Here is a 12273-nt window from a genome sequence, read left to right as displayed (position 1 = left end):
TGCCAAGGGAAATACAGAGGCAAAACAAGGCTCTTGCCTTGAGGAGATATTGCTTGTGCTGGGTCACATGAGGTAAACATGTTGGAAAGATTTTTTCAGAAGGACAGGGCAGGAGAAACAAAGGCCAAATGGAAGGCCCCAGAGAGCAAGCTGAGTTCAGAGGCTCCCAAGGCATCCTGCAGAAGGGGCTCAGCTCCGCCTGCCCTCAGACTACATCCGGCCCACGGGCTTCTTGCAGACCCAGTGGTAGAGGGCGTTACAGTACATGTCATTCCACTTCAGCTGCATGTGAACACAGTCTTCCGTATGCCCATTCCTGTGTCGCCAGTTGTCCGGCTGATTCTTGTCCCAAAACCTGGAAACAAGAGGGCTTTATTCTGCTAGATGAAAGAAGTGTCCCTTTGCCCTGCTGTGGCATAAGGAGCTGAAGTGACACAGGTCCCCAATACCCTGGTAGCCCCAGGATGGGGCCAGTGGTGCCCTCAGGATGGCTCTGCTGAGGTTGTCCTTAGTTACTGAGAATGGAGGGACGGGAAGTGTGTCTAAAGCTGCAAGTCCCCACCCCAGAATTCATATTCAGATACCTTCAGATGGGGGCAAAGGCTCCTTGGGACCAGGCCTACGTAGTAGGGTATAGGGTAGGCAAAAACGAACAAAATACAACAAAACAGAAAGACCCACTCATAGGCTGCCTGCCAGCCCCAGGACCTGTCCTGTTCTGATGCCCCTGTGGAGGGGTCCAGGCAAGGATCACAGCTATGCTGGTGTACACACACATCATACACACACCACACACATGATACACACACACACATCACCCACACAATCATATATACACACACTTCACACACACATCACACACACATCACACACACACATCATACACATATATCACACAGAACACTAACACTTCATGGGCAGGGATACACACACAGGACAGAGTCTCTAGCCAGACCTGCCCAAGACAGTGCCTGGGACGGCACCAGACAGTGGCTGGACTCACGCACTGCTCCTGGCACTATTGAATGGTGTGCCATCTGTCCAGCGCCAGAAGCCCTGCAAACCGCTGTCAGTGAGGCCAATCCAGTGGTAAGAGGCACTCGTGAACTGTATCAGAAATGCCTGTGGAGGAAAGGCAGGGTCGTGTGACCTTGTGTGAGGAGCTTGTTCACCAGGCCGCGTGGAAGAGGAATCGAAGCCACGCCCTCCCTAGTCCCAGGGACATGAAGCCCACTTTCCAGGAGCTGGGTCCCCTCCCTATGCGTTCCATGGTTTTCCAGATCCAGGGCAGCAGCCAGGTCACCTCAGGGAAGTCCAGCTTCTCCCATGTTGACCTGATGAGGAGTGTGGCCTTACTGGGACAAAGACAGATCTGGTCACAGTTTTTTTAAGAAGATGTGTTTTACAAAATAGCATGTCCTTTGACGGGCAGACACGAACAGTCTCAGGAGAATCACAAGGGTTGGACAGGTCTGTAAGTTAAATTTGACCAAACCTACAGTGGGCCCTTGTCAGTAACTCTAGTAACTTCTGATAAGAGCCTTCGGCATATGGGCCACTCTGGGGCTCTATTGCCTTTGGTGGTCCTCAAACTCATATGTGTGTCTGGCCTTCCCAAGAAGCCTGCATCTTCTGCTCATGGGCCTTCCATAGCCATTAGATGAACTGACATTAAAATCAAGATTGACAACTGGAGAGGAAGACTGAGAGGAAAATGAGGGAATGGGGAGGGAAGGTTGCACCCGACACATTAAGGGCAGTCACTTGGTGCCACCTCCCTCTGCCCTTCCTCTCTGCTGACTCCTCTGGGCGTCTCCCTCATTCACTGAGGACATTGGGGTTTGCTGTCAGTGCTTGTACCTCCAGAGCAAGATGCTCATCACAATTCAATAAATATTTGCTCCCTGACTGACAGAGGAGACATGGAGATCTCTGCCATGCCCACTCCAAGAGGGGGAAGGCCAAAGCACCAAAGTCCCTGCTCCCACATCAACCCCAGCATCACCACCCCAAGCCCACAGCTCTGACCTGTTCCTCTTCAGAGTTCACCGAGGCCAGGTGGGCTCCCTGGGACACACAGAACTGCTCAGACTCCTCCCAAGTCTTCTTGGCATGAGAAAAGTAATACAAGCTCCCACTGTAGGACTTCCAACCTTGCAGGATCAGCTGGAGGAGTTGATCTGGAGCAAAGGTGGGGGAGGAGAGAGAACCAGGAGCTGGCTGTGCATCCTGATCTGTCCAGGGACTGACCACTGAGGGTCACAAGCCCATGCAATGCTTGATGCCCAGTGCTACAGGGGCACGGTCTGGGAGGGTTCAGCCCCAGCCCACTACTCAGCAGCAGCTCAGGACATCTGGCTCCATCACTCCGGGGATATTCAGACAGCTCTGCTACCCAGCAATACTCTTTTGAGGCTCCTGCATCCTAGCTAGACTACCCTCTTTCCCAACTCATTGCTATCACCTGACAGTTCTCTGCACCTCAATTCCTGCCATTTCCCTGGGAGAGTGCACAGCCAACCTGTAGCTTCCCTCATTTCCTTGACTTCATCTCCATCCACTTCAGCTGCCCACACCCAGGACCACACTTGGGACCTTTTCATCCCCTGGTCTGCCTGACCTCACAATTTCAGACTCTAATAGCTCATCCCGTGAGCACATGCCCTGATTCATTCATCTCTCCCTGTCCTGACACTCTCTTCTTTAACATCATCCTTATCACAGCTGCTTGAAATGGTGCCAAAATAGACTCACTTATTCATTCATCTATTCTTTTGTTCAACATTCCTCAACTTCTATGAATCAGGGACTGTTATAGAGAAATCAGTAAGACATGATTCATGCCCTCAAGGAAATTACTGTCTAGTAAATGAGACAGATGCTCAAAAAGGTGTTGAAGATGCATTGATTGAAAACCAATGCATGTTAGAGGCACAAAAGAGGGTGTGGTCTATTTCACCTGGGCGGGAAGTGGGGCTCAGGAAGGACACCTTAGGTGAGAGGTCACTTGAGCGGAGTCTTAAAAGACTGAGGAAGAGTGTGCCAGATAGGCAGTGCCAAGGAGAGCATTCCAGGCAGGGGACAGAGTAGTCACAAAAGCATGAAGGTGTGAAACAGCATGGCATAGCCTGATCTGTTCAAGTACTGGAATGGTCAGTGCACAACGGATGGGAAATGAACACAGACAGGTTCACCAGCACAAAATCGCACATCCCATGTAAAGGAGTTTGGAAGATTTTTCCTGTGAGCAGTGGGAAGCCCTGAAGGGTTTTAAAGAAGGATCGTGATATGCTTAGATTTGCACTGTAAAAATGTCAACCTGGTAACGGTGTGGATGCTCAACAGGAAGAACGCAATCTTAATTGGGACAGAGACACCAATTACAACACAATTGTAATGTCTGAATAATAAATGGTGAGTGTGTAAACCAGGGGTTTTCAAAGTGTGGTCCCAGGACCGTCAGCATCAGCACCTGGGAACTTGGTAGAAATGCTGATTCTCAGACTCACCCCAGACCAGCTGAATCCAAAATTGTTTTTTGACAATCTGCATTTTAACAAACTCTCCAGGTGATTCTGATACACTCCAAAGTCTGAGAAACAGCAGTCTAAACCAAGGACTGGTAAACTACAGCCTACCAGCAGCTTCTTTTTATAAATAAAGTTTTATTGGAACACAGCCGTGCCCTTTAGTTTACAGACTGTCTTTGGCTGCTTTATCATTACAACAGCAGAGATGTTGCAACAGAGACTGTTCAGCCAAAAGCTCAAAATATCGACTGTGTGGCCCTTTAAGAAAGAGTTAAACTAATGGTTCTTAGCCCTGACTGCCCATTAGAACCACCTAGGGAGCTTTTTAAAAAACTCTGATGCCCAGGCTGCATCCCAGAACCACCCCTCTCCCCAAAGAAAAGTCAGAGTTCTGGAGGTTCGTTCCAGGCATCATTTTTTAAAAGCTCATTGGGTGATTCCAGTGTGTCCCCAAGGTGGAGAAGCATTGGTCCGTACCAAAGCAGCAGCAAGATATAGGAGGGAGTTAAGAGGACAGCATAGGAGTCATTAAGAAGGGAAGACTTCCAGGCTTCCGACAGAGGGCAGCAGAGCAAAACAGTAGAGCTGGTCCTCAGTGCTGTCTGTCAAGCCCCTCACTTGTCAGCCCCATCTTTTCAGCAGATGCTCCAAATAGCCCCCTCCCTCACAGCTCCCTCCCTCTTCTCTCACCAGGGACCTCCTGCTTTACAGAGACACCACTAAATATCAAGCTCCCTCAGTGTCATGTACCCATATCTGCAAACCTGGGTGAACATCTACTTCCACACTTCCTCCCCTCCCAGCCTCAGAGGTTCAAGTACTATCCCAACCCTTCAAGGCCAATCACTCGGCTGTGCATTTCATTCTCTCCTCTCTCTCTCTTTCTGTCTCCCCCCATCCAACACTGTCTCCCCAACACACCCCCACTCCAGTTTCTCTCTCCTTCAATCTCCTCCCTCTTTGCTGGTGCCTTTTTCTGACCCGCAGATCAAGCCTATCCTAATTTAGAAAATCCCTCTCAAGGAAGTTCACCAAAATATTAGCAGTGGGTTCTTATTGTAAAAATAGACATTTTTACAGAAATACTAGTTGTCATAGTCTCATCTTTCTATTTTTCAATATTTGCCACATTGTCTATAATTAATATGTAAGTTTTGTGATATTAATATGAAAGATACAGGTTGTTTTTTAATCCCTCCTTCTACCCTTCCATCCCCTTCACCTAGGCCTCATCTCTCTCCTCTTCTCAGCTAAGGCCCCTGAATGACTTGGACACCTAATCTCTCATTCACGCCCTACTGACCATGGTCTGGCCTCCAGACCACATACAACTCTCCACTGAAACTTTATTCCAATGACTTACTAATTGCCTGAAGTTCGTGGTTGCTTATTGATTTTTTACCTGGCCTCTCTTATGTATTTGCCAGAACTAGCCACTCCCTTCTTGAAATGCTCTCCTTCCTTGGCTTCCCCAACTGTACATCTCCTAGTTCTCCTCCTGCCTCTGAGACTGCCTTCTCCAGTCTCCTTCAAAAACACCTCTTTCCCTTCTTGCCACCCTTCTTGACTTCCTGTTTCCACCCTCAGCCTCCTTCTCACGAAGCATTTTATCTCATGCAAACTCCCCACTCCCACTGCCACAACCAGAACCAGCATACCCAGGGCTCCTGCATCTCTGTGTGCAGCAGGGCCCCTCTCCTACACTCCAGACAGCCTGCAGATGACGGCCACTTGAATTCCCCCAAAGCATCTCAGACTCAGTATGTCCAAATCTCGCTGCTTGTCTTCCTCTTTTATTCCCTGTCTCAGCCTGGAGACCCATCTAGCCAGCCTGCTTGAAGCCCTTCGATAGATCCTCATTTCCTGAAGGACAAAACCCAGTTCAGGGACTTCCCTGGTGGTCCAGTGGCTAAGACTCTGTACTCCCAATGCAGGGGGCCTGGGTTCAATCCCTGGTCAGGGAACTAGATCCCACATGCCGTAACGAAGAGTTCGCATGCTGCAACTAAAGAGCCCGCATGCCACGACTAAGATCCAATGAAGCCAAATAAGTAAGCATTTTTTTAAATTTAAAAATATATCTTTTAAAAAAAGAAACCCAAGCTCAGAGGCCTTCCACATCTAGCTGGTGTCTCTCCAGGTCTGCCTCCCTTCCTCACATAGTGTTTTTCCAGCCACAGTCATCAACCCACTAATGGGTTGTATTGAGGTTGTAGGGTTTTTTGGAGAATAGATTATAAAATATTAAAGTAGATTATAATCTATTATAATCTATTATAAATAATAGATTATAAAATATAAAATATTACCATTCATGTGGTAAAAGTTTTGCTTTCTGAAATGTGTGTGTGTGTGTGTGTGTGTGTGTGTGTGTGACACATAATTATACTGGGTCACAATGTAAAATGGATTTCATGCTGTGGTTACATTCAAAACAGTTTGAAAGCCACCACTCTGGCCCCTGCCTACTGTCTTTTCAGCCTGTGCCTCATCAACCACCCACTTGGCCACAGTCCAGTCAGACAGAACTGCCGGAAGTTTCTTGAACCTCATGGTTCACAGCTCCATGCCTGTGACCTCCTGTTCCCTTATCCTATCTGCTTGGCGAGCACCTACTGGTCCTTCAGGACTCAGTTCAAGGGCCAAATTACCATCGAAGCATCTTTTGATCCTTTCTCCCCCAGAAGATTTCCTCCCCCTTTGGAAGATCCTTGTCTACACCAGAGGACATCAGCCCGGAGAAGATCCCTTCTTTTCCTTCTTTTTTGCTCCTCCCCAACCCCAGTTTTTAGACCTGCTCCCCACATAGCACCTCTGACGCCTTTTGTGCAAGGCCGCTCCACCCGCCTGCAAGCTTCAAGGGTGGGCATCACATCCTGTTCATCTTTATGCTCCTGACACATCCTAGGGCCTCAAAACATTTTTGTCAGATGAATGCAAGAATGCTGGGCACCTAGTTAAATGCTTTATATGTGTTAACTCATTTGATCCTCACTGTGAAGCAGATATTAGTGTCTCCACTTTGCAGATGAGAAAAGTGAAGCTCAGAGAAGGTGAACAACTTGAGGAAAATCACAGCATCTGGGCTAGCAGGAAGTCGGAAATCAGGCTGTCTGGCCCTGCTAGCACACTCTGTCCCTATTGCACACCTCCACCAGATCTCATTTGTTTCCCAGGTGTTTGTTTTGTCACTCTGGTCAGATGATAAGCAGGGATTATGCTGCCTTTGGTGGGGTCCCGCCCCTCTCCAGCACCCACACTTCTTCCCAGGGCGGTGCATGTAGAAGTAAGCAAAAGCCTGAAGGGACAGGAGGCGCTACCCTCCCCAGCCCCCCTCCAACTTACTTTGGGTCCTCTGGAGCTGCTCCTGCGAAGCAGAGGCTGCGCGGAGGGTCTCCAGACTATCCTGCTCCTCCTGGATTTTCGTAGTCAGTGCTTTGGTGTTCTCCAAATCCTCTTTCAACCTGTGGACCTCAGCTCTGGCCTCCTGCAGATTTCTTTCTAACATCTGGGTCTTGGAATTTAAGTCCGTAGCATCCTTCATTCCTTGTTTTAAGGTCTGTATCTCTTGGCTGGCGTTTCTCAAAAGACCATCTAACACCTGAATCTCGGAACTTAAGGCAATGGCGCTTTCTAGCTCTGTTTTTAATACTCGCATCTCAGCGTCTGTCTGTTCCAGGTGACCATTTACTGTTTGGGTCTGGGCAGTGACAGTTTCCAAATCTCTTTTTAACAGGCGAATCTCATCGCCAGACCTTTCCAAATGACCTCTTAATACCTGAATCTCAGCACTGGTGTTGCCTAAACTGCCTTTTATAAAGGTCTGGGTCTGGGAGTTTAAAGCATTTGTATTTTGCAGACTTCCCTTTAGCTTCTGCATCTCAGCAGTAGCACCTTCCAAACTACTTCTTAAAACTTTCTGCTGGGCCCTTAAGTCATTGACACTATCCAGATTGCCGCTCAAAACATGGATCTGGGCATTAACATTCTTTAAACTACTGTTTGCCAATCGGACCTGAGCATCTGCCATTTCTAACCCTGCCTTCAACACCTGGATCTCCGTGTTGGCATTTTCTAAGCCTCTGCTTAACATATGGAGCTCAGTGCTAGTGTTTTCTAAACTGCTTTTTAAGAAACTCTGGATCTGGGAATGTGAAGCTTGTGTCTCTTCCAGATCTCCCTTTAGCTTCTGCATCTCAGAAGTGGTCCCCTCCAAGGAACTTCTTAACATCTGGGTCTGGAAACTCAAGGTGCTGGCATCCTTTAAGATGCCTTTTACCATCTGGAGGTCAGCACTGGCACTTTCCAGATGACCACCGAGCATCTGGATCTGAGAACTGACATTGTCCACTCTGCACGTCAACATCTGGATCTCCACGCTCCAGGTGCTGGAATTCTCCACGTGCCCTTTAAACATCTGGATAGCCTCTTGCAGCTCTGCCTCCCTGCCAAAGTGGTAGGGATCTGGAAGGAGGAAATGGAGAAGGCAGCTAAGAGGCCCATTACATAGGGAAGCCATTCATTACATGGGCCAACCAGAGTGTTCTTAAGATTTCCAAGGGAAATGTCTATGGCACAACCCTGAGTTCTCCTCAAGCAGCCTGTAACCACCCAGACCCTGGGAATGGCCGCCTGAGAATGTAAACACAAAAACGAAATAAAGGCCTACTCAACTATCCCATGTGAACTGGGGAGCAGAAGGATTGAAATACTCACCTACTGGATTATTTTGCCATTGTAATTGAACTTGAAAATAACTGATTATATCATTGAGAGCTGTTGATGTTTAATTCCACTGAAATTTCACCACTAGATGGGTCATTATGGTAAAGAAAATAGGTATGAATAAAGCCCATATTTAGTCCTACACTGTATTTGTACACTAAGCATGAAGCCTCTTGATACACAATTTTTACTACCTAAAAAAATGTAGGCCAGGGCTTCCCTGGTGGCGCAGTGGTTGAGAGTCCGCCTGCCGATGCAGCGAACACGGGTTCGTGCCCCGGTCTGGGAAGATCCCACATGCCACGGAGCGGCTGGGCCCGTGAGCCATGGCCGCTGAGCCTGCGCGTCCGGAGCCTGTGCTCCGCAACGGGAGAGGCCACAACAGTGAGAGGCCTGCATATCGGAAAAAAAAAAAAAACTTAGTTTGTAGGCTTTAAATGTGTATACTTTATTATGTGCCAATTATACCTCAAAAAATCCATTAAATAAAACAAGATAATGCCTTTCTGTGAGGAGCATGGCCCTGAGGGTATCAGGGAAGAAGCGTGTCCTAAGGGTCTGGGCATCCAAGGTCCCAGTTCCCTCCCACCCACCCCCTACCGTGGCTACTTACAGTCGAGTGCCTTGAGGAACTGCCCAGTACTGTTGTCTTCCGGAAACTCTTGGAGGGAGGCGTGTGTCTCCAGTGCAGGTCTTAGGTGCTGTAGAGCTGAGATACCCCATTCCCAGGTCAGCATAATCCCTCAGCACTGAGCCTGGAGGAACAGGCTGCCCTACCTCCACTCAGGGTTCCCGAGGGGATGGGGGAAGATGACACCAAGGACCCCTCAGAGCTCCCCTTATGGGCCTCATCTCTTGGGAGGCCCCCCTTGGACAGGCCTTGGTCAGGTCCCAGGAAAGCTCTGGTTTGGACCTGGGACTAGAGGTGGAATGACCCTCCTGGGAGTAGAGGGCGTACATCCGGGGCTCTTTGGGACCTTGATGCAGGAAGGAGAGAGAGTCAGCCAAGTTTGGGTCACCTAGGAGCTTACCCACAATGAAGAGAGCCACAAGAGAGGAGACCACGGTCGCGGCCACAAAGGCCAGGGTGGCCTGCAAACGCCTCGGCATCTTGGGGGCTGCAGGAGCCACTGCCCCGGGGTCCAGCCCTGCAGGGGAGAAGCCAGGGTCCGGGACGAGACTGTGCTGTGCGAGCAGACAGTCTCCGCCCCTTGGGCTCCCTCTCCTGGCTGTCTGCTGGGGCTGAGAGCACTTGCCACACTTACCGTGGGGAAGGGCAATGAGTGCTCGGAGACGTGCACCAGGGCTCGTGGAGGCTGTGGTAGCAACATAAAGGCTAAGAGAAGACCACAGCCCGGAGCCTGGAAGGCGTGCACAGGGCACAGAACCTGGAGCAACCAAGGTGTCGTTTGAATGAAAGCAGAAAGAGGGAGGGCAGGAGACCCAGCAGGAACTCTGACCTCAGCGCCCCAGGGCCAGCCTTGCTCCATGGATCCTCCATGAGTGAGACAGACGCAGAGCCCTTGGGGGCTGACATGGGTCAGTCTTGGAGTCTCCCCGGCTGGGTCAGAAAGTCCGCCACGAGTGTCCTAAAAAGGGCTATGCCTGGGAGTCTGGGGGCTGAGTGTACAGGGAAACCCACTCGAAGTGGGAGAGACGACAGCCCGGAGTCCCTGAGGCCTCATGGGACCAGCCCAGTGTGCAGAGATGGCGTTCAAAACCAGGTCCCCTAAATTCAAAGCTCACTCTCTTTCTCTTGCCAGGTTGCCATCCCCAAGGAAAAGGGTCCGGGGAGATTTCACATGGAGACTGAGTGTGGGCCGCAGGCTGTCTGTCCTCACCTGAAGCACCTTCTGCCCTGCCTGCTAATTCTGGAAGCTGAGCCAGCACTGAGCCTGCCAGGCAGGGGCTGAGGAAAATGGCGGAGGGCTGGGGCCCAGCAGGCTGGTCCCTGGTGATGACGGGCTGGGGCCCCCGTTTTCTCACCTCGGGAGCACAGGGAGACACTCTGGTTTCCTGTGCAGAAGCGGACCTCGTCACCCCTCATCTCTGCTTCCTTCATCCTCCAGTGCTACTCCCTGCCCCGGGCTCCTAAAGGCCACGCTGCAGGCCAGCAGTGATGGGAAGTGAAGCTGCAATACCCGGATTTATATGCTCCTGAGTCATTCCTAACCAGCTGTGCCTGCCTCCCTCCGCTGCTGACTTTGCAGAAGCGCCCCAGCTGGGCTCTTCCCCTCAAGGCTCCCAGGCGCCAGTCTGCACCCCCATTCTCCCTCTCCCTCAGCACCAGCCTCTGCCCTCCCCTCAGGCCCATCCGCCCCCTCTCCGTGCTCCAGTGTAGCCCCAAACACTAACCTCTGCCCCAATGTCACAGACACTTTTCACCGGCCACTTAGGAGGAGGTCAGGGGTTCCTTCTCAGCTTTGCAGAAAAAACATCCTTGTGACCCATAGCTGACTCTTTTCAGTTACCTGGGCCTCTCACTGTTGTGGCCTCTCCTGTTGCGGAGCACAGGCTCCGGATGCGCAGGCTCAGCGGTCATGGCTCACGGGCCCAGCCGCTCCGCGGCATGTGGGATCTTCCCAGACTGGGGCACGAACCCGTGTCCCCTGCATCAGCAGGCGGACTCTCAACCACTGCACCACCGAGGAAGCCCCCATGGCTGACTCTTAAACCCAGCCCCAGACGCTCTTAAATAACAGGTGGTCGGGTAAGGGAGGAGGCTAGGTCAGTGTAAGCAGGTGTTTGCAGGTCAAAGGAAGGGCTAAGGTGACTCTCTGCCCACTCAGGACCTCACACCTGGCATGACAAGAAAGGGATTCTAGTGGAGTAAAAAACATATTTCATCTGGTCCCGGTCCCTAGAACAGAGCTCTTAAAAACTTGGAATTTTCTGGCGACAGGAGTGTCTTTTGTTATTCAAAACAAACCCTTTTCAACAACACTTGAGTTTATGCTAACAAGGGGACTGAGAATAGACCCCTAGAGAGCTTCTAGATGGGAGATAGTCTCAGAGAGACTGAACTCTCACCTCTCTTATTGGGGTATAAAAGCTTATAAACACCATGAGAGATTCAAGGAGTTTTCAAGAAGTTTCCTGGCTTGTGAACACGCCCACATACTAGAAGGGCGTTGCACCCCACCTCCACGGGGACAGAGGCTCCCATGCTGCCAGGCCCCTTCCGTACCTCTGTGCCTCTTCATGGGGCTCTTCATTTGTATCCTTCATCATAAACTTTAATAGTAATTACAGGGCTTCCCTGTTGGCGCAGTGGTTGAGAGTCCGCCTGCCGATGCAGGGGACACGGGTTCATGCCCCGGTCCGGGAGGATCCCACATGCCGCGGAGCGGCTGGGCCTGTGAGCCATGACCACTGAGCCTGCGCGTCCGGAGCCTGTGCTCCGCAACGGGAGAGGCCACAGCAGTCAGAGGCCCGCGTACCACAAAAAAAAAAAAAAAAAAAAAAAAGTAATTACAGTGTTTTCCTGAGTTCTGTGAGTCATTCTAGTGAATTATCGACCTGAGAGGGGTCATGGGGTTCCCCAGATTTGCCGTCGGCTGGGCAGAAGTGTGGTTGCCTGGAGATCCTACTTGCACATGGCAACTGAAGTTGGGGCGGTCTTGTGGGACTGAGCCCCTAACCTGTGGGGTCTGTGCTAACTCCAGGGGTGAGTGTCAGAATTGAATTGAATTGTAGGACACTCAGCTGATGTCAGAAAACACCACACATCTAGTGTCAGAAGCGATGTCAGAAAACACCAAAGAGGACCCAACGTAATCCAAGATCTCACCTCAAGCTGACTGCATCCGTGCCCCCCTCAGTTGATCAGGTTCAGGACTAACTCAGAAGAAACTGCGGGGTAAGCCAACGTGCTGCTTTACAATGAGACCTGTAACTCCCAGGAGGAACAAACACTGCGTCAGGGGGTTCCTGCTGCCTGTGGGCCGAGACCTAGGAGTGAGCCTTCCCAGGGGAGCTGTGCAGCCCCAAGTCCCCACCCCCATGGGGGTGACCAGCT

The 12273-nt window shown here is 50.7% G+C and overlaps 1 protein-coding gene across 1 annotated transcript; it reads right to left on the bottom strand.

The window, feature by feature from the left end:
- Positions 1-210: 210 nt before the first annotated feature.
- CLEC4F (C-type lectin domain family 4 member F) lies at positions 211-10317 on the bottom strand (the record flags this gene model as incomplete). Its single annotated transcript, XM_079720677.1, has 7 exons — positions 211-355; positions 1004-1122; positions 2029-2180; positions 6876-7994; positions 8869-8964; positions 9287-9403; positions 10242-10317. 7 exons carry the CDS (start codon positions 10315-10317, stop codon positions 211-213), a joined length of 1824 nt encoding a protein of 607 aa, XP_079576803.1.
- Between the last annotated feature and the right edge of the window lie 1956 nt (positions 10318-12273).

This window comes from Hyperoodon ampullatus, assembly GCF_949752795.1.
Source record: "Hyperoodon ampullatus genome assembly, chromosome: 15".
NCBI classification, from domain to species: Eukaryota; Metazoa; Chordata; class Mammalia; order Artiodactyla; family Ziphiidae; genus Hyperoodon; species Hyperoodon ampullatus.
This window is presented reverse-complemented; position numbering and strand designations above follow the sequence as displayed.